The 22,921-nt window shown below is 43.2% G+C and overlaps 1 protein-coding gene across 2 annotated transcripts in view; it reads left to right on the top strand.

Moving 5' to 3' along the window:
- The window catches only part of COP1 (COP1 E3 ubiquitin ligase), a 123,577-nt gene that overhangs the window by 84,041 nt on the left and 16,615 nt on the right, over positions 1 to 22,921 (top strand). For both annotated transcript variants that reach the window (XM_030226651.2, XM_018911995.3), the window contains exons 16-18: positions 3,216 to 3,333; positions 7,901 to 8,025; positions 9,108 to 9,268. In XM_030226651.2, the coding sequence (XP_030082511.1) occupies positions 3,216 to 3,333; positions 7,901 to 8,025; positions 9,108 to 9,268 (404 nt within the window). The remainder of the gene's footprint in view (positions 1 to 3,215; positions 3,334 to 7,900; positions 8,026 to 9,107; positions 9,269 to 22,921) is intronic.

The raw sequence follows: 22,921 nt of genomic DNA, 5'->3' as shown, positions 1-22,921 counted from the left end.
GTTTGATTCCCCTCATTGCCCACTCCATTTCCCTCACCTTCAGCTGCCTCTTGGGAAAATCTCAATTTCTCAGCCTCCCAGAGCACCCTGCCACTTCACCTCTGACCTACTGGTGTGCCAGAGATGCTGCCCATCCCAGACTATTTCAGCTCATCCAAGTCCACCAGGCAAGGCTTCTGCTGGGGTCCCTGGGAGTTGTATTTTTCTCATTTCTCTTCACTTTGGGGCTCTCTACTTCCTCAGCAGATGGCATTTTTATCATGTTTTTTGTGAAGTCCATATGGCCTACAAGAGAGAGTATCTCTTTAATTGTAAAACATGACCACCTGTTCAGATTTTAATGAGTGCAGTGAGCATTCATCTTCATGTATCTACTTAAAAATAGCTGCTTCAATTGAATTTAAAAAAACAAACAAAAAACTAAAACTCATTTGGGCGCCAACACTTTGTCTGCTGAAATAATCAATTAATAATTAAGTGGCTAATTTTGGAGCCCACTGGCCTTGCTGGTTCCCTCAGAGCTGTTGTGATGAGAGCAGACAGTGATTGATTGCCCTGCTGATGCTGAAAGGCACAGCCGTGCTGGGGCCAGATGCTGCCAGGCTTTGAGCTGTTTACTGGGATGTTTGGAAGGTGAATGCAACTTCATGGTTCTCTTCTGCAAATAGACTTGTCTGCCCTGCTACAGCTCTCTCCTCTCTACATTGCTCCAGCTGCTCACATGCAGGGATCCCTTTCCCTGCCACTTTCTTGAAGGATAAAATCTGGTGCTCAAAAAGGTGCCCTAATGATGGGCCAGTGTTGAAACTGTAAGCAAAAATACACTTGAAAGGCTTATCCACAAACTGATTCCTAATAAAAAGCCCTGCTAGAGTCATTCTGCTCATTAAAATAACAATTGCCAGTTAACTGTTTCACAGCTCCCACAGGTCTGCTGGATAGGGAAGTAGAAGAGACCAAGATGCCCAGATCTTGTTAGAGTGTCAATGCTTAATAAAATCCCTTAGAAAATTAACCCATTGTGCAATAAGCCTGTTGCAACATTATGTTGCTCTACAGCTAATTAAAATACCCAAATGGTAGGAGCACTCTGGGATTTTGGTTGTTTGGAGGTTTAGTATTTCAGAGGTGAAAGACACAGGAGCTGTTTGAAAGAGTGCTTGGGGCACAGCATCTTCAGTGCTGATAGTAAGGGGTGCAACAGCTGCTGGGTTTCAACATAAGAGTAATTGGTTCATGTAAATGGTGGAGAAAACTTGGTGTGACTGCTTGGAGCATCTGCTTTTACACCTTGAGGAGGAAGAGAGCCAGAAATCCTTACCCAGAGAGGCCTCTGAGCTGGTTATCTGCAGAGAGTGAAGTGCTGGAAGCAGTGAGAGGGGAACGTGATTTACTTGCCCACCTTATTGTATTGAAGGTGTTTCTGACACAGTCCCCACCCCATGGCCATGGATTAGCCCCTTAATCTGGGGGAGGAGCTCCCCTTGCTGGTTTGATGGTGGTTGCAGTAGATTGATTGATGTAAACCTGGTTATCTCTCACACCACATGGGCTTTTGAGACAGCAGATCTCTCAGTTGTGCACAGGACAACACCCAGCTTTGAAATGCTGTGCCAATACAAAAATAGCTGTAGCTATTGGCTTTTAAATTCATTTCTGTGTAGTCTTTGTGATAAGCTTCCACCAGTGTGAATTATTTCAGTGTGAGGAGGGACAGAGCAGATTTCAGCTGATGTCTGGGTATCACAAGTTGCTCAGTGAGAGAGATGTCCAGCTTGGTTTCCATGTGTGTGGCCTTCCCTCCTTGTGCTTCCAGAATAGCAAGGGGTAGTTTAATGAAATTCAACATTAAAGGCTGAAAGTTTGGAAGGAAGAAGTTTATTAACCTTGTTGAGCTGGAAGGAGCACTGTGGGGGTGTTTGGGGCTTGGGTCTCATGAGGTTTTCTCTTCTTGTTTTTCTGGTTTCTTGGGAATTGACATTTGGCTGTGTAGAAAAGCAAACGTATCACTAATTCTGCTGTGATCCCTTTCATATGGTTGTGGCACTGGGGCACATCTGTGAATTAAATCTTGAAATGAACTGGAATTTAGTCTGTTCCCTCATTAGCAGAAATGCTAATTCTTTCTTGATTGGTAATAAAGTCAGAGGAGAGAAGCAAAAAGCAAAGGTAGGAAGGTTATCCATCCAGAAGCAAGCATGACAAATTTAATCCTGTTTTTCCACAGTCCAGTTAAAGTAGCAGACTTGAGTTTTTACCCTTGAGTTCTTCAACAGTTTTCAAAGAGGGGACAGCTTGAGGAAGGAAAAGGAGGAGGCTGGGAATTGGGAATGGCAATTGGAGTGGCTGGGCAGGGAGCTGAGAAGGCAGGCAGAAGAGGTGAGAGTCCTTTTAGCTGCTGCCTTGAACAGGGTCATGGGGTTTGCAGGAGGACACATGCACAGGCACACACATGTGAATGCACCTTTTTACCTTCCTGACCCTTTGAAAGGGAGCATGGACCCTTGTAGAACAAATTTTGGGGCTGTTTTAGGAAGCCTCTTTTGCTGTAGCACAGACTGTTTATCCTAGATGGTGTTTGAAGTGAGATGAGGAAACTGCAGGCAGGATTTTTGTTGTGATCATTACAGGTCCAGTGCATCCTTCCCAACTGATTAAATGTGGTGTTTGTGGGTCCCCAGGACAAGGGAAGAGATGAGAATCTTGACTCTGTTTCAGAAGGCTGATTTAGTATTTTATTAGATTATATTGTATATTATATATTGTATGATATTATATGAAAATTATATTATATGAAAATTATGATATTATATGAGGGTTATATTATATGATATGAAACTTATATGAAAATTATAAGATATGTGACAATTATATGATAATTTATGAAAATTATATACTAAAACTATACTAAAGAGAAGAAAGGATTTCATCAGAAGGCTAGAAAGGAATGAATAATAAAATCTTGTGACAGACTCAGAGTTCAACACAGCTGGCTGTCATTGGCCATTAATTAAAAACAGTTCACATGCAAGCAATGAAAGATGCACCTGCTGGCAAACCATCTCCAGACCACCTTCCACAGCCATCAGATCATTATTGTTTACATTGCTTTCTGAGGCTTCTCTGCTTCTCAGGAGAAAAATCCTCGTAGAGAAAGGATTTTTGTGAAATATGTCAGTGACAAAATTTAAATTCCTTTTCTTCCCTGTGTGCAGATCACTGTGTTCACTACTACGACCTGCGCAACACTAAGCAGCCCATCATGGTGTTCAAGGGGCACCGCAAGGCCGTCTCCTACGCTAAGTTCGTCAGCGGCGAAGAAATCGTCTCCGCGTAAGTGCTGCCTCTTGAGTCCTGCTGGAATAATTACCACATGGCTGCATGGGACCTGCCTGAGCTTGTCTGGCCCTTGCTGCTGAGCCAAATAGTGGCACTGTGGTGTTTTCACCCCAGAGATACTTTTGGCTAACTGTGGGATGGAGCTTTCCCTGTAACAGGGGCTGCTCCTCGGGTTTACCTCTGCTGGAGAAGCTTTAAGGGGATGGTGAAGGAAAGGAGTCAGTTTTGATCCAGAGCTTTATTCTGGCCCACAGGCCTCTGAATCCAGCAACTGCTCCAACCCCAAACTGGGTGGTTTGCTCGCCCTTTTACCCAGGGGAGAGAAGGAGGGAAGGGGTAGGGAACCACTGACCAGGTACAGGAGGGGAGGTCTCAAGGGACAAAGGACACCCAGATGGCCCAATGTCCACCCAGGGGTAGGGGGCATCTTCTGAATTCTGCCAATCACTCAAGGCCCTTCTGGAATGCCAGGATTGACAGACAGTGCCAGCAGGGGGTAAGGGAGGGGGAGGGAGAGGTGACTGACACATCTGGCAGGGAATTATCGAGGGTGGAACTGGGCTTCTGAGGTAAATCCTGAAATCACAATGCAACAATGTAGGCTAAAAACTGTGTAGTCCTTGCTTCTCTGTGCTCTTCAGGGCTGCTGAGCAAGTTCACCTGTGTGGGTGGCTGCTCTCACAGGCTGCTGTGCTTTTGGGAGGCAGATCGTTGCTTTTTTCCAAGTCAAAAATAGAAATTCATTCGTGGTGTCTCTTGGCTGTGCTCTGTCTTGTGGAGCTAAAAAGCTTAAGAGGAATTTGAAGACAACTAGATGTGGCTCCTGTGCCCAAGTGCTTACTTTGGGAAGCTGCAGGTGGACTTTGCAGGCAGACTGAGTTTTTACCCTTGAGTTCTTCAGCAGTTTTCAAAGAGGGGACAGCTTGAGGAAGGAAAAGAAGGAGGCTGGGAATTGGAAATGGCAATTGGAGTGGCTGGGCAGGGAGCTGAGAAGGCAGGCAGTGTGTGTGCACTGAGGATGCTCCTGACCAGAGCTCTGTGATGGAGAAAGCTGCTGGCAGAGCCCTGGGGATAAAAATCTGCAGTAGAACACAACTGATGAGTGACAGAAGAGATCAAATAGTACTGCTGTGTATATGGTCTGAAGAGGAGGTTTAGCCACAGCCTGAAAGCAGCTCAAGTAGGACTGACTGTTTGATCTGTTCTCTGGTAATTTATTATCTGCTCTGTGAAAGCCCTTTTTGGGCTTATATTTGGGTAAGAGAGTGGACAAAGAGAAGCTGTGTTTCGTGACTCTAATAGCATGCAGCTCTTCAGCCAGGGCAGACCATAAGATCTGCTATGGAGGCCCTGAGGAGCAATACTGTCCAGCTTCTGCTCAGTTACATGGCCAGATGTGTCTGCCCCAAAGCCAGATGTGGCTGCCTCTCTTCTGGATAGGTTGTCAATCACATGGGAATGAATGTGTCAGGTCACCTAGTGAAAACTGGCAGTGGCTGGCTACAAACCTCTGCAATGAACCAGAGGTGAACCCCTCTTACCTGATGGGGAGGGTGAGGGGATGCAGGGGAATCCTGGATCTCAACACATCCATGTCTAACACCTGAGGGCAGCAGGGATGGATCACAGGAGCAGATCTAGCTGCTTTGTGCTGAGCCAGTGTTTGTCCAGCTTGGTTCTGTCCCATGTTTTTACCCAGTGAAACACAGCATTTTAAGGTGTTTTCAGGCTGCAAGGGAGCTACTGTGAGCTGAGCTGCATGATGGAGGATTCCCTGGTGGCTTCTGGTACTGTTTATATTTAATCAGCTTCTCTCTTCTTACTTCTGTTAACATTATAACTCTATATAAGGCTGCAAATTCATATCTGGAACACAGAGAAAAATTAAATTTAATGCTTTGAACCAAATCTTTGTTAGACAAAGTGTTTAATAGAAACAGGAGGAGGCTGGGAATGTTTTATAGTCATAATCAAGTGGAGCATCATTTATGGGGTATTTTAGGACAGAATGGCCCTGTTCTGCTTGGGCCAGCATTCTGAGAAAGCATCTCCCAAAGTTCTGAGAGGAGTTATTGATTGAGCTGTTAGAGCTGTCAGACTTGGACAGGCAGCAGCAGGGTGAAGGGACTGACTGAAGGGTCCACCTACCTTCTGGTGTGTGAACAGGGAGAAATGTCAGAGCAGATTATTTTTCCTGCCTTTCCTTTTGCAAACTGACTAGAGGCAACAGCAGTGTAGTGATTCTCAAAAATCAAGCACTGATTTAAGAAAGAAAATTATATGTATATTCAGATTCTCTAAATTTCTAGCTAAAGCTGTTTTATGGATTGCATTGATTTTCTTTGCCTTGTAGAGATAGGTTTTGACCTCAGGGGTGTTCAAAGCCGCCTGGTATTTAGCACAACACATTGATTACAGTGCTGATTTACAGAGAGACAGATTTAACAGAGCAGCACATCCAAGATTTTTTTTGGTGAGGATATGAAACCAGAAGAGCAGTGTAACACCACCAGGATCAATGGCCTTTGTCTCTCCTTGCAGTTCAAGGGTGGATAGCTTTCTTCTTCATGACTTGCTTATCCTAAGCAATGTAAACATGGCTAGAGCTTGATGGGAACTCATAAGCAGTAAAAACTTCCCCATTAGTAATAGACTTCAGTGTTTTTATCTTAATGAAGACACCTAGTAGGTATGCCAGTAGAATATAGAGGTTAAATGCCTCTGTATCTGAGTCTTCCTGATGGGAAGCTAAGAGCAGCAGCTGTCACAGGAATCTGACAGCTTGTGGATCTGGGATTAGTCTTTTGCTGTTCTTTTCCTGCCTGCAGAAAAGTTTAGTGTCTAGGCAACTCTGAAGCTTTTAAAAGCAGCATTTGAAAAATACACCTGTCCTAATAGCACAGAAAGCACCTGCCTGTAGTTGTGGGCCAAAAAAAACAAAGCAGGAGCATACCCCTTTTTACCTTCTGTGAGCTGTTCCTCTGGGAGTAAGGACAAGGGAAGGGATAATGAGCAGCAGTATAGGGCAGGCACAGATGTGGACCAAGCACCCAGGGAGAGGAGCTGAATCCTCTGTTTTGGGCCTCCCTTCTCAGCCTGGGGCTAGGAATGCACTCCTGCTTAAGTCACAGTGTTACAGATAAAATTCATACCTCCTTTCTGATCTGGCCTCATACTAACTAATAATATGACTAACAAATCTTGCTGCAGCTCCCTTATCGCTCCTTTGTCATTCCAGCTGTCATTGAGGAGTGAGATAAGCTGTTTTGCAGGATAGCACAAGGTGCATCTCTCCTCCTTTGTGCTATATTTTTAGGTAAATGGGACACTGGTGCAGGGCTCATGTCTTACGTCATTGGTAGTATTTGACGGATGTTGTGTGATTTGATTTTTTTCCTTTCAGCTCTAAATATTCAGGGAGCAGCAAGGTTGGTGACATGACCTGTGTGGGGGAGCATGGCCTGCTTCTCCTCCCTCCCACCCAGGAGGCTGACAGGTCCTGCTCCCAATCTCTTTCAAATTTGGGGATCAGAACAGCACTATCCCTTTCTTGAAAATGGCTTCATGGGGCTTCAGTTCCTCCATGTCACCATTTGTTCCCCAGCTGTGTATCCCAGTGAGTGCCAGAACACCAGAGCCATGTAAGCTGTGATTGCTAGGAAATAATGCCTGTGAAGTGAGAGATTATCTTCATGTCTCTTCAGCTTTGGGGGAAGAAACTAATCCTGTATCTCCTGGAAGTGTGGGATCTTCCTATTTGAGATCTGCCAGGCAGCAGATTAGTAACCCCAAAGGCAAAATGTTTTCTCACAGTAAACAGAAAAACATTTTGAAGGCAGGTATATTTGCATTTTGGGGAACCATGGGAAACAATGATTGTGATTTAATCCAAACATGTTTTCTATATTTTGAATAGTAATATTTAACTTTCCCTGACAAGGTGAAAAAGGGTAGAAGCTTGAGTTCTGTATCCATGCAATCTTGATTACACATGAGAAAAACAGGTTTAATTTTAACAGCAACTCTGACCCCCCATGGGTTTTTCTGTGCTGCTGCTTGGTATTGGGCAGGAGGAGGAGAATGTGCTTCAGGGCACCTGGGGAGTGAGGAGACTGCTTCCTACCCAAGCCCTGGAAAGACATGAATGAGAGTTGCAGCTGCCATGGAGAAGGGAACAGATTTTATCCATGCTGTAAAGGTTTAAAATATAAACAACTTTGGTGTGTCTTGGATCTGTGAGGATCTGGAGGAGGCAGTGATAGCCCAGAGGCCGTGCAGTTCAGTGGAGGGCTCTGCAATTGATAGGAGAAAGGAAGAGTAATACTTCAGGGAAGTTTCTATTCAAACGTGTAATGTGTTTTGACAGGCTTTTAAAGTAAGGTGATATCTTTCTGAGCTCAAGCTGAGCTGCATGTGATTGAAAGTGGGATAAATCTCCTGTTGTGCACTAAGGCTTCCTACATTTACATTGTCATTGCAGCACTGAGAAGCAGGATGGCCAGGGAGGAAGGAAGGAGTTCCTGCCATATGGCAGCAGGGTAAATTGAAGTGTTGTTTTCAGGTCAACAGACAGTCAGCTGAAGCTGTGGAACGTAGGGAAGCCTCACTGCCTGCGCTCCTTCAAGGGTCACATCAACGAGAAGAACTTTGTGGGGCTGGCGTCCAACGGAGACTACATTGCCTGTGGTGAGTAGAACTGCCACACCCTGGGGTGCTAACAGGGTTCCTCAGAGCTGGGGCCTCACCAGTAGCAAAGCACATCACCACTTGTGCTGTTTAGCTGGATTGGCTTTTTAATAGAAAATTTTTCTGAATTTGCACGCTCCTTCCCCTCCCAGAGAATGGCATTGGCAGCCCTGATCTAAGGGGGTCTGTAGATGGTTTTCTTCTGTTGCAGATGAGTTGTTTGTGCATGATGATTCAGGCTTGCTGTCATCAAAATGAACTACTAATGTCAGTGCTGGTGATATAATTTATGTATTTCAGGATCAACAATTGGCACATCTTTATGCACCACCAGTAGCCTGGGCCACGTGAGGATCCAGCAGTTGTCACTTAGTTTGGCATTCTGCAGGGTGAAGTGAATAGTGCCCACATTGCAAACAGCTCCTTAGAAGACTGAATCATTACTTACCCCCTTGGCTGTTCTGTCCTTTCACTGCTTAAAATCTGTAAAGCTCTGTAAATCCACAGCTCTTGCTGGGAAGGCAGTGACAGGCTGATAGCTGTGGGATGAGCAGGACAGCTGTGCCAGCACTGAAGGGAGGACCTTAGCTTGTGTGTTCTCTGATTGCTGTGCAGCTTGCAAGGCAGAAATTGGGATGGATTTCTAAATAAAGCCTGTACAGTCTGGTCTCCCTTGCTTAAGCCTCCACAGACCAAGTTGTCATACTTGATTATGGCAGGCAAAACTTTGATAGAGCTACCTGCCTTTGAGCTGTGGCTCTGAGCAGGCTGGATGGAGCAGTGATTCCTGTGGTAGTGCAGATGCTCTGCCCAAAATGCTTTGCCTTGAGGAGTTTGTGGAGGGTTCTTGGAATCCTGTATGTTTTGCAGGTGTGCTGCACGCTGCAATTGTCTCTTGTAATAAAAACATGTCCTAAAGTGTGATGGAAGTTTGCTGTGGAGCACTTCCAGCTGCCAGGGCACCATGGCCATGATGATACTACAAGGAAATGTCTGGGCTTGTTTTAAGCAATGAAAGAGCTAAAAACCCTTATTTCTGTTTATCTTTACAAAACCTGATCTTGTATATTTTTTATTTCTAGGAAGTGAAAATAATTCCCTTTACTTATACTATAAGGGCCTCTCAAAGACACTGCTGACATTCAAGTTTGATACAGTCAAAAGTGTCCTGGACAAGGACCGGAAAGAAGATGACACAAATGAGTTTGTGAGCGCCGTGTGCTGGAGGGCACTTCCAGATGGGGTAAGCTTTCTGCTTGGGTGCAGAAGGAATGCCTCCTGCTTTCTCACAAAATAGCCTTGCTGAGGGTTTGACTGTGCTTGGTATTTTCCTGTTCATGGGAAAAGTAATGGTACTTGCAGGTTGTGAGAACCCTGATGATTTGCAGGGTAACTGAAATGCTGGGGGAGAAGAGACTGCTGTGATCTTAACTCTTCCACCTGGGTGCTTGAATTCCTCTGTATGGTATCTGAAATCCCAAAAGCAGCATTGTATTTCTGGCACTTGATGGTTTTTGTGGGTGCATTAGTGGGGTTTTTGTTGCAGATACTCATTGTGAAGCCTTGTCTCAATGTTCCTGTGTCTGTCTGGGTTTGCTTACTGGAACACAGCCTTTGTGTTTAGATGAGTAGATATGTAAAGTGCCTGTTCCAGTGGCACTGAATTCACATCCCTAGCCTGTGTATTAATGTGGCAGGCAGACCTGATGCAGCTTTTGTGCGTGTGGCCTTTCAGAATGGGGCTGCTCTAGAGAACAAAATACTGCTTTTGAATTCAGGATGCTCTTGAAAAGCTTGCATTAAAAATATGGAGCAAGTAACTCTTGTCTGTACAAGGTTTGCAGATCAGATACTTGAAGGGGCCTCTTGGGAGGGGACAAAAAAGAGTTGATCTTAAATGCAGTTTTCCAAGTAGATGAAGTGAAACGTTGCATAATTGCTGTCCTGAGATGTCCTATTCACAAAGACAATGTCTACCAGTGTGTTTTCTGCATGTCTAGACACTAGCCCAACAACTGTGATTCAGTTGTCACTGACCTAAACTCACTTCAGATGGACACTTCTGAGTCAAAATCAAAATAAATCCACATCTACAACTGCCCTTTGTGTTTAAAAGTAAGAATTGGGCTGCTGTGGTTTGAACGGGGGGCATTAGAATCAGTGATGTAGGATCACCAGCTTCTTTCTGGCTGGGGATTTAGTAGGGCTTGGTATACACATGTCTCAGGTGAAGAGTGGCTGTTGTAAGTTTGGTAAATGTCTTTCTGCTGGATAAAAACATTCTGTGGGAACCTGTGTGTCCAGAAATGCCCTTCCTTGAGCTGCCTTCACTTCAGAGTTTGAATTGTCTTGCCCACTGCTCTTCTGGGCATCTCTTCTACAGGCAAAAGCAGAGATGTCTCACCCCTGGGGTTATGTCTGCTTCTGTCCACTCCTCAGCAGTCTTTTCTCGGATAAATGTGCTCTGATAGACCTTCTGCTTAAGTGGCTGAGAAACTTCTAAGCTGTCACCAAGGGCTGTGAAACAATTCTTCATAATCAGGATGAAAAATACCATACAAAAATGTAATAGTTAAATCAGGCCCGTCAAGATCACACCAAATAATGTTCAGGCTTCACTCCATTAAGCAGCATTCAGAATCCATTGCTGTTCTGGTCTTTTCTTTCTTTTTTTTTTCTCTCTAGCATTCGTCTGCTTTTCCCTGGGCTGCTTCTAAATGAGCCTGTTTCTCCTGTGGCAGCCACACTACCTGGCTCTAGCTTTTAAAGGGAGCAGGAAAAAGCTGCCTGCAGGTGGTTTTGCCTCTGCCTGTGGTACATACCAAGCAAGCAGCCTCACTTGCTTCTGCCAAGAGGTCTCAGTGTTTCCTTGCACCATATCTTTTCACTGATCCAGCTGCACATTCCTCTTCTCTTCTCCTGCTGCAGCAATTCTCTCTGACCTAATTGAGACTTTGCTTATGTTCTTAGGAAATTAAATTACTGCACAGCCAAAGTTCACTTATGTCCACAAAGTCTTACTCAAATGATGAAACTCTCCTATTCTTCATTTTGATAATGTTTCTTCAATTTGCCATGACTTTTTTTTTCTTTCAAATGAGCTTTGCATATACAGGCTTCCCTGAAAGCTAACATTTTTTCTGAATCTGGGCTGAACCAGAGAAGGCCTGTGCCTCAAAGTGCTGTCAGCATCTGCAGGATTTGGGGAACCCATAGCCGATTTCCAGCTGAATTACAATTTTGATCCTGGGTGAGCCACTCTGCCTTATTATAAGAGTTAGCACACATACCTCTCACTGCTGGCTGTGATCCCACCTCTCTGCTGCAGGACTGTGTGTGTGGAAGCAGCTCCAGGCCAGCAGCCATGCAGAGCCCCAGCACAGGCTGGCAAAGCTGCCCCAGATCCACAGGCAGCACAGTAAGCAAGTTTTACAGTGCTGTGGGCACTCTTCTCCATTTCTTGCTGGGCTGCTTGAAAGCATCTTGCTCATCTCCATGCTGTGGTCACAGGGCAGCATCTTCAGTTTGTTCCTGAGGGGCGGGAGATGCCAGCACAGCCTTTCCCCAGGGCTCCCCAGTGGAGCAGACTCTTGGTTTCCATACAGTGTTGCTGTCAAGGATTGTTCTTTAATTAACCTTTTGAGATGAGATGAGTAAGTTTCAGATCTGTCAGTTATCTTGGGAAGCATGAGTACATGTACTCCTTCACTTCATGCACTTAAGTGCAAAATCTCAGATCCTAATTAAAACTTAACTAAAACTTTCAGATTAAATGTCATTGATTCTTTCTTAAATCTATTTTTATGTAATTCAGGCTTTTACTTCCTCCTGAGCCTAAGTCAAGCTGTGCTAGCAGCCCTTGCCAGAACCCATCTTTTATTCTTTTCCCTTCTGCATTGCTTTTTCTTTACTTACAAAGATGCAGAGGCCTTTTTTTATTGGAGCTGTCACCTTTCTGAGTCAAAGGTCCAGCAGCACCTTCTTTTTACCTGTGTCAAAGCCATAACAAGGAAGAGAAATCATTCTCCCTAAGTGTTTATTAGCATCTTGCACCAGGTTTACTCACTTTTCAATTTATAAAAGTGTTTAAAAATAAGCACTAGCTTGTAAGCTACTTGTTCTGCTAGACTCTTTGGAAAAAAACAAGCGAATGAAAAGCTTCCCAGCAGGCTGACCATGAAGCAAACCTGATTCTTGCAGCTCTGTGTTTTGGACAAAGGCATGTAGGCTGTTGGATATTTTTTTAAATAGCACCTACTTATTGTTTGTGGGGAAAAACATTTCTCCCTTCTTGTTTTATGCTAAATGTTGATCGATATTTAAAAGAAGAGAAAGCTTCAGGATTCTTTTGGCTAAGTGACTTGATAAACATGATTTAGACATGGAGATGATATTGATATGTTTTCTCTTTGGTATATTACCTCTCTTGGAGTAAAAATTTCCTTCCATATATTAATCAGCTTACAGAACATACTGTATGGTCCAGCCTTTCCAATTTTCCTTAATTTCCCATAGATTGAGAGCTCTGCTTATGTCATCCCCACATCTGCTTGAAAACACACAGAAAGAACATTCCCTGGACTAAATCCTTTAATTCCCCAAGTCTCGGATTTTAGAATATACCCATGCTGTCCATTTTAACCAGCTTGATTTGAATCAAGAATCCGGTCTTGAGACTGAAAACAACAGTCTATTTTAGCAGCATGTAAACAGGGGATGCTCTTGAATACAGGGAGACTCTTACAGGGAAAGGCAATTAGAGTTGTGGTAGTAGCTCAGTGCATTTAAGTGGGTAGAGATGTCATCTCTCTTTGAAGGGTCACTGCAATTACATCTGGGTATGTGGATCATAGCTGGAGGAGATTGGTTTGTGCTTTGCTTTCCCTAATGTGTCCTACAGGATGTTTTCTCCTTCCCTAAAGGGGACACCTGTTGTTTACACCCTCTTGTAGAGTTTATGTACCTCAAACATGCTGTGTTAAATGATTGAACCTAAAGTAGCCCTTTTCCCAGGCATGGTTAGTGTTTCTCAAAAGCAGCTGTTGAAAGAGAAACCAAGGCTGAACCTGCTCCCAGGACAGCAAAAAGGTATTACAGCTGAACACAGAAGCAATTTGATTATGTAGATTAAGCATGGCTCAATCTATCATAATCACTGTAAAGAAGCCATTTAATTTTGTACCTGTTTGCACAAGTATTCATTACTGCTGATAAGCAGGTTACCAAGGAAGGATTTCACAGGCAGAAATGTCAAGGCTTTGATACCAGTGAGGAGATGCAGATAAGAACAGGAGAAAGCCATGCAAATTAGCTTAGGTAAAGCATTATGTACATTTTTTTCTTTTGGAGGAGTAAAGAAGGGGAATCCATTAAGAAGAGTGCTGCAGACTTTAACCAAAGATGGGTGGGTGGTGGGATGTACTGGATGGGTGCAAGAGTTCTCCTGGGAGGAAGGCTGCCAGTGGTAAAAAAGCATCTCTTCCATCTGAGTAGAAACCCATGGATGTGTTTTCTCACTTCATCACTCCTCAAAAGTAATTTATATTTTTATAAATAATTTATATTATGGGGGGTATAATTTATATTATGGGGGTATATAATTTATATTTATGGGGGTCTCAAAACAGTCATCTAACCATGGGTAAGAGAAGGCAGCTCTGGAACTCCAGGTTTCAGGTTGGCTTTGGGCATTGCCCCGTGGTTGAATTGTATTCATAATTAGCCCTGCGTATCTGAACTTCTCTTTGTTAATCCAAGAGGATGAAATATTCCCTTCAAATAGGTTTTTGGTGCACCTTTTCAGAAAACAAGCTTTTCTTCTGTTTAGTTTTCCTTTCTTCTGAACATCCAGCTTCCTTTCTTAATGATGTCTGGCTTGAATTCTTTAAATAGAGACCTGTAATTGTAACACTGTAAGTTAGTCACTTAATAGGGCTGCAGTCTTGTTCACTGATGAAAAGTAGCCATCCTTTGTTTCCCAGTAGTCTTATAAATGGTACACAGTGTACACAGGAGCTAGTCAGGGGCTCTTATAATTTACAATCAGCAAATTGGCTCCCTTCACAGGAATTAATTTAGCCAATACAAATTATTTCAGGAAATGATTCATTGCCACTTTAAAGCACTAATTAATTTGGGTGAGTTATGAGCATTAAAAATGAAACCTCCTTTGTCATTCCCAAGTAACTGAATGGTAATTGAGTGTCATTCTTAAGTAACTTGTATCAGCTGTAACTCTACCTCTTGTAGCTTGAAATACAAATTCCAACGGGATTTTGGGGGGAAAACAAGAAGCACTTGAAACTTCATTGTCTCTCTTTGCTGCTGAAATTTTAAAATCTTAAAAATGGTGAGAATTTTGACTTCCAGCTTCAACTCAGTGGTGTTTTATTTTCACAGCATCCTCAAATTACCTGTTCGGATGTCAGGAAACACCTAGGTAGAACCCAAAGGCTTAGGAGACAAAAGCCTGCCTGGAGTGATCAGACCTCAGCTGTCTCTTGCCTGCCTCTGATGCCAGCTGTGCCACAGGTCACAGCATGAGTAGCTCCAGCTGTGGTATTTTCTGGAAGGGCATCTGCTGGTTTCTGACTCCTCCGTTCCTAGACCAGGACTGGCCTGTAGCATTTGTGTGCAGCATCTCCCAAGCTAGTGTCCTTGCAGGCTCTCCTCCAGTGCTGTCCCACACCACTTCTTCATGCTGGAAACACAGAGGTCTTCATCTTCATTCTTGTGCTTGAAATGCACAGCAGTTTATGGAAGGCTGAGAAGCATCAGCTTCTTAAAAAAGCAAGTTGTGGCTTTGATCAGGTTTATTCTACTGGTTTTTTTCCTCCCTCACCTGAAAATCTTCAAAGGTCTCTCTATCTCCTTGGCAAGCTGTGTAATCCCCATAGCCTGCATGCTGCAGTGCTCACAGCTGTCTGTGTGATGGCTTCCCACTCCTCTTGACATGCCCTCTGCTCTCTGGTCATTGGCAATGCTTTAAACACAGTTTTCTTTGACTTTTATTTTGCTCTTTCCTTAGGTAGTAAATGTATTTGATTTCTCTTCCATCCTACCTTTTTCATGTCTACTGCTCCCTTACTCATTTGAAAATCTAAAATTTTCTTTAAAAACAAATGGAACCCAGAACATCAGAAGATGTGTCATACATGCTTGATTTCCCCCCCCCCTAGATTTTAGCATATTAGTTATGTGTACTAACACACCCTGTATATATTGGTTTATGTGCTGCTTGAAAACTATTTTCTTATGCAGAATAATTTCTACTTGCAGATAAAAGATGTCACAAGCTATGTATGATCCTTTGCTCTGAACAGGCTCATATCCTTTCATATCCATAGCTCTTCAAATGCTCTGGTTTGGGCTCTATCTTTTCTGTGGCTAAGGAGAATTCATTAGAAAATACTCAGGTGACTGACAATATTTTATTCCCTGTCAAGAACCTGTGTGTGTCAAAAACTTGTGTCCAAGTGTGGAGAAATTTGTGGGGAAAAGAAAAATCATATTCTATTATTAACAGTTGGTGCACTGTATTGACATCTCAGTCTGTTGACAAAAGACCATCTTGATAATGTGATTATCAAGCAAATGTGATTATTAGCAAATGACCAGCTTCACGAGGAAGTGTTTAATTTTGAGTGTTCTGTAGAAGGAAAATACTGGTAAATGTTCTTTCCTTAGTGCCTTGTCCCTGGTTGTAGGATACCCTCTGAGCTTCCTCCCAGTGAGGACATGAGGAGGAAGCATGAAGGCAGCCAGGAGATTCCCTGAAAACCCAGCCTCTGTCCACTGTGCTCCTCCTGCCTAGTGTGCTTGGGGGCAGACAAGTGTATTACACCACTTTTGTTGCTGTTTCAGCTCAAGGTGGCACACCAGCAGGTGGCTGGTGTGTCAGGAGCTGTGCTAACTCTTCCCTTCCTAGATGCAGAGCAGCTGCCTGTGCCACCGCTGAGGACACAGGGGCTGAGTCTGGCACTTGTGCTCATCTCTCAAGTTCAGGTCCCCTGTGGTAGTGCAGCACTCTGATATCATTGTAGCTTCTATTTTAAGAATAGCTTCTTCAAGAAATGTAGGTAGCTCAGGTTTTTCTTCTTTGTTGGTTTTAGCTTTACATTTGCAAACTCAGTTTCTCTCCTTCTGCAAGGTGAGGGTTTTTTTTTTCTTCCCTTGCATAATCAGAAAATTGCCACAGGGTCAGTGTTGTCTTGAATTGAAGGCAGATGAAAGTCCGTATTTCCTGAATGAAGACAGTGTTTACTCTTTCAGACTTTTACAGATGATATTTGCTCACCAGTGCATCTCTTCTAATGCCAAGAGGAGTAGAATGTGTGCTGTAGGTAGATCTGAGGTCCTTATTGGAGTCATCTTTCCTAGACTGAGTGAATGACACAGTGGCCAACATCACTGAGTGCTGCTGGCATTACCATTCCAGCAGCTGATCCCAGTGGTACAGCTGTAGAGATAATGGATTGCAGATCATTGCTGGTGCAAGCAGAGGTGTGAGCAGGCTCTTGCTGTTTCCTAAGCTTTAAAAAATCAGAGCATCCCAATGCAATTGCAAATCATATTGCTGTGTTACACACAGTGAGCTGGGGATCCAAAGAAGTCTCTCTGTATCTGTTGTTAAATGTGTAAGTGGATGTTTTTCTCCTATGGGCACTTAACTGCTTTTGCAACTCTCAATTCTTTATTCAAGTATCAGTTTTATAACAGATTAACCAAAGTCAGGAATTCACATGGAACCTAGACTTCATTCTCAGCTCCATCCTCAGCTTGCTACTGAACCATAATGTTGCAAGGTACAGCAGTATGTATCATGTGGCACTTACATAAGCTATGTCCCAAACAGCACAACTTCAAAGAGAATTATTTGTCTTACTTATACTGGGGTGGAGAGAAAAAAAAAGTGCAGGTTCATATTCAGGGGGCACTTGCTTTTAGAGGTAAATGATTGAACAGCTGTATTCCCTTTCCAACCAGTCTCAACAGTTGGGCCCCTGATATACACTCCATTGGACTCTAAAGCCACTGATGAAATAATTGATTAGGCTGTTGTAAGGTTTGGAGGGGTTTCAGATGATGCCTGGAAAGCTATTTATCATGAAGTGTACACTTCCCTGTAAGCATTCTTATCTTAGCATGGTGCCTTTGTCTCAGGGCATTTCAGCTGCTCTGGGAATTAGAGGTGGCAGGTGTTCTGCCTCTGCCCTCCTACGCCTCTTAGCCTTTGGGGAGGAAGGCTCAGTCCAAGTATTTTTGGGGGGACTTATAATCACAGAATCATGGAGTTGTTTGGGTTGGAAGGCACATTTAGAGACCATCTAGTCCAACCCCCTGCAGTAAACATGCACCCCTTTGCTCAAAGTCCCATCCAGCCAGGCCTTGAACACTCCCAGGGATGGGGCTTCCACCACATCTCTGGGCAGTCTGTGCCAGTGCCTCACCACCCTCATTATAAAGAAACTTCTTCATTACATCTGTTCTAAATTGACCCTCTTTCCATTTAAAACCCTTTGCCCTTGTCCTGTTGCAACAGACACTACTAAAAGGTGTGTCCCCATCTTTCTTATAGGTTCCTTTTGAATATGGGAAGGCTGCAATAAAGTCTTCCTGGAGCCTTCTCTTCTCCATGCTGAAAACCCCCACCTGTCCTCACAGGAGAAGTGTTCCACCCCTCTAATCAGCTTAGTGGCCTCCTCTGGACCCACTGTATATAATGTATATTCTGTGTAGTCTCCTGGAGCAGAGCCCCCTGAAAGCAGTAGGTCACAACAGGATCCTGGCAAATTCTGTAGGTACTGAGCCAATATTGCCTGATGTCAAGCTCTCACTAAAGCTGGTTTCCTCTGAGTCAGAGCATCTCCTGCATGAGCAGCCTTTGCTTTACTTTCCACTGCTAGGCTCATGCTGGCTATTTTCTGTGTGAAGTGCCATCTGCTGAAGTCCCTGGCTGGCACAAAGTGCCAGTGAGATGAGGTCTGAATGCTGGGAGCTGCTATCAGTCGGGCAGTACTCGGTGTGCTGCAGAGCAGATGAAGGGGGTCATTAAAGACAGGAGCTGCAGGGGTAGAGCTGTGTGTCCCAGCACTTACTGCTAAAGCAGGACTTTGGTTTCAGAGCAGCAAGAGCAAAGCAAGAATGAGGTAAGTTTTGAAATGCCATTGGTAATGGGCTAACCACTGCCTTTGAAGCCAGCTTCTGTGCACATGCAGAATTGCCCCACAAGGGTGGTGGTCTGCTGTCAGTGATGTTTGAATTTGGTTTATAACCTCATTCCCTCTAACAAGGGACACTGCTTCAATTAAAGTCAGACCAACTTTGCAATGTTGTGTTTTTCTTTTTTCTTTTCCCCATTCTTCAGTGCTAATATCGATGGCAAGTGCTGTCAGGCCATCACCATTCAGCAGTTACAATTCATGAGCTGCATCAACCTTTTGCTCTAGCACTCCTAATTAAGCAATTTTAATGACAGAATTTAATGTTTTACACAGTTTAAATGAAGTGGAAAAAATATGAACGGATTTTTTTCCTTTCCAGCACAAGATTTTGATCAGATAATTTAACCTCTGGGTGAATTGGAAGTAGGAGCATTTATGCATAGGTGGTTTACTCTGCAAAAGCTTTACTTTATGTACATCTGTGCATTACTGCTTCACACTGGGTATCCATTCTGAAGTTTTTTGTGTGCCCTCTGCCCTTCTGTTGACAGCAGCAAAACCCCAAAGCCTTTTGACATCCACTAATTTGTGACCAGCTTAGTGCCAATTGTGTTGCATGTTAATAAAGCGAGAATAAAGGCTTGCAAAAAACAACTGCTCAAACAGTTTTTCTAACATCAACACAGGTTTGTATCCTTTAAACATGTTTAAATTTCTTTTGGTGGTGTTCTGCTCTAATTCTAGCTAATACTAGATGAGTGCATGAAGTGAAAGTGGTCTCTCCTCTGAAGGCAGTCTTGTGTCTGAATTGAAACTACCTGATATGTGATTGGGAGACATAATTATTTTATAGTGGTTACACACAGAATTATGATAATCAGTCTTTTCTAAAGAAGAGAAAGCCAGTATGACAGGAAAGTTATGTTTAGTAATGTAATGAGTGCCTTTTTTGACAGAAATGGCACTGTTAAATTTGGGGTTGTGCAGCTGATGGGCGTTCACCCTCGCACGAAGTGGTTTGAATTCAGCGAGGGAAGTGCTGCTTTAAATAATTATGTCTCTTATGGTATTGTATGTCATAATCCCTTCCAAAATGCTTATCTGGTTGCTAAAGCTGGAGACAAGTGAGCTGTTTGGTGCAGTACTGGATTTTTTTAGTTTTACTTTAGTATGTCTGAAGTGAATATTAAGTTAAGCAGAGAGGTGTAGCTGGGGCAGCCTGAGGAGCTGCAGATGAGGCAGAGCATTGTTCCCCAAGTATTTAAAATAATGAGAGATACTGGAGGGAAGATAAGTAATATTACATATACTGGGAAGAAAGTTTGATTCAGATCCGTTAAGTAATTAAATAAAAGTTCCTTTTACCTGTAATCTGCAGACAGCACATAAATTAACTGTAGTGGGAGCAGGAGAAGCTGTGTCTCTCCTCATGACCCACGCTGGCAGAGGCTCAGCATCACCAGCCAAGAATCCTCATTTATCAGGCATACATGATTATTCCTCCTAGTTTCTAGGCTGATCAATTGAAACCTTGCTGCCTTTTTTTTCCTTCCAAGAAAGACCTTCTACAAAGCAGATTGCTCTGGCCAAGTTTCTCCAAAGGCTAAGGAACAGCAAGCTGCTCAGGAACAGCAAGCTGCTCTGGTCTGGAGAGTGTGTGCTTGGGAGAGATCTTGATTTGTTTAGAGTGACATATCCTTGATTAAAATAGGTTAATAGTTCTTCTCTGCATGTCTTGCTTCACAACTTGCTCATTAGCTCCAGCATTTGAAATGATAAATTTGGGCCAGCAGGAGTAACAAAAAAAGAGAGAAAATTACGTGAAAGTGAAATACAAATGTCCTTATTTAATACAAAAGGATTCAGCTTGCTGTTGGCTTTCTGTTTTTCCCAGGTTCATGCTTTGCTTGACAATGAAACAGAAGAAATTTAAATTGTTGGGAAATGCGAAATGCATAGAAAAAAGAAGTGGTTGTGGGGAAATTGGAAGTAGAACAGGGTTTAGCAACTTTTCTTCTGCTGTTATAGCAGGCAGCAGCCAGCATTGGGAGCTTGGGCGTTTTCTTTGTTTCAAAACTTAAGAATATGTATACATACTTAGCTTTCCAAAAGTAAACAAAGGCTCAGAAGCTTAAGAAAAATACTGCTTTGGAGATTCCTTTCAGATAAATGTTTGCTGGATTTACTGTGACAGGTGAAGGAATGCAGTTTATCCACAGCTCTCCCAGCATATCCTGAATGTGAACTCAGACCCTTTCTGTGCCTACTGCCCACCTCTGCAGCCACCCCTCCTCTTCCTCTCATAATTCCCTTTGGTTTTCCCTCAACAGCAGAGATGTCTGAGCATGGCAGCAGGGACAAGGACAGTCTCCTCTTCAGCCCACCAGTAGATTTTTGGGTTTTGCTATTCATTGTGAACCTATGGATTATCCATTCTGGAGTGAGATGGGGAGTTAAGAAAACACTTTTATCATATAGGTTTTTGAAGTTTCTGTTGTTTTCCTTTGCAAACAAATTTGAAGTAAGTTTATAATATATTTTCAGTCTGGCTGGCGCTTCTGTATTGATTTCAGGTAACACATGAATGTGAAATTTGAGTCCAGCTCTTCATATATCAAAGTTAATGAATGTGACACCAAATGCCAGTGTCTCTGTCTCTCCTTATCCCCACAAACACGTGCTCTGTGTGTGGCTTTGTTGATTTTAGTGGCCATTTCATGATACAGTCCAGTATCTCTTCTTGGATGGTTTAGGTAGGGCAGGACATGATCATGAGCTCTTTGTGGGAGCTTTTCTACTGATGTTCATAGCACAACATGCAAGTTTGCTGTGATAAGAAACAGGTTGTGAAGTCCTGACAGAGGACAGTAATTTTTATTTTCTTACGTCCCCTGTATTTTGTTCTGTATTTCTCACCATCTCTGCTCTGGAACATTTTAAGCATCATCAGGCTCAGAGAAAAGCAGAGTACCTACCACGTGCTTCAGCTCTGTGGTGTCTGTTGAGGAATGAGTCAACAGCAGCAACTCTTCAGAAAGAATATCTAAAATCAAGGGAGGATGAAGCAGATTAGCTAAAAAAAAAAAGAAAAAGAAATCAAATGCCAGAAGTGTTTGTCTTCCCTCACCCTTTGTCAGCAAAGGTGGGGTTTGTATGCTAATGTTTATGTAGCTGAAGGGTATTAGAAAATCAGAAGTACTGTAGTGCAACACAAGGGGTTTTGTTCACTCCTGTAATCCCAGTAGGTAATTCTTTTCTTTATATACTTGAGTCTTTTTCAACTTCTTTTTTTTTCTTATTAGTCATTGGTAGCTTAATGGATTTCGTGATTCTTCTTTTTGATGCTGTTTTGTTAGTCTTAGCATGCATTCAGAGTGACAGGGAGCATTAAAAATAGTCATTTCCATTTGTGATAATTTTTTTATAGCCACTGTCTGAAAATAACTTGAACACTAGCAGAATTATCTATTGTGAGAGAGATGATTTTACTTGTGAATTGGGTTTCAAGATAAAATCTGCCTACTTCCCAAGTCGTGGATTTCCTATTCATTGCTCTGTTAAATTTAATCGGGAGCAAGACTTAATCCAGAACAAAGATGATTGAATTGCCCTTAAACAGTGATGTAGAACATTACCCAGATCTCACTTCAGTCTCTCAGTGCTGAGAAATCACAAGCATGAGAGTTGCTTGTGAGTACATTATACAAAGAGAGATATTTTTTACTCATTTGCTGGCTCATTAGAAAGTGAAATGCTTTCTGGCTTTTGGAATAAAGTTGTTAGGAGGTGTGGTACAGAATGGGTTAAGTCTGTTTTGTGTATTAGCTAGAAATTACTTTGGTATGCAGAAAAAAGGCTCACTCGACTTGCAGAAGCCTCTGTTGGCTTTAAGGTCTGCCATAAACTGAGCTGCTCCTGGACTTGTGCAGGATGGATGGATGAAGTTCCTTCATGCAGCTTGGATTCCTCTTGGAGAACCCAGGGGAGGACAAGCTCCAGCACTGGGCAGTGTGTCCAGCAGAGCCACAGCGTGATCCCCTGCCCCCCTTTGCTGCTAGCCCTAACAAAAACATGCTTCCAAACAATACTCTCTCTTTTTAACCTCTTGTATTCTGCCAGGAAGTGTGTATGCCTATAAGGTCATCCTAAATCTCCAGTTACAGCCTGGAATGGAGTTATGATATCAACTGGATTTTGCTCTCTGAGGGCAAGGAGAGAGCATGGGGGGGAAGCAGCTAATTAAAGGATTTCCAGCCTGTGACATGGAAACTCAGCAGCCCCTGTGTTCATTTCAGAGCTCTCACCTGAGCACAGACTTTTACCAGCAAAGTTTGGGAGCTGGCATTGCTTATTTCAGATCCATATACCTAATTTAAAATAATTTTTAAGAAAAGGGGATGGGGTCAGAGAGTGGTGAAGCAGCATCTTGCCTGACTTGCAGGCAACACATTGGCAAGCTGTTCCCTGGAGTTTAGGAGTGTATTCAAGGCCAAGAAATTTAGGGACTTATTAATGGCACTGCAGCTCCAGGCTGTGCTGCTGGCTGGCAGTCACTGGGTGAGTAGGAAAGGCACTGTCAGTGCCACATTTGAGGCTTTGGGGCATGTGAGTGTGCCCCATGCAGCATCTCTTTCTTGTGGTGAATGATTTTGACCTTCTGAGTTAAACTTTTCCACTTAATGATATTTTCCTATTATGTGAATCCTCTCTTCTTTGCTTATTTGCATGCCTTA

This window comes from Serinus canaria, chromosome 8 (genome assembly GCF_022539315.1).
Source record: "Serinus canaria isolate serCan28SL12 chromosome 8, serCan2020, whole genome shotgun sequence".
NCBI lineage: Eukaryota > Metazoa > Chordata > Aves > Passeriformes > Fringillidae > Serinus > Serinus canaria.
Note: the sequence above shows the minus strand (reverse complement) of the source record. Positions and strands in the feature narration are given on the sequence as shown.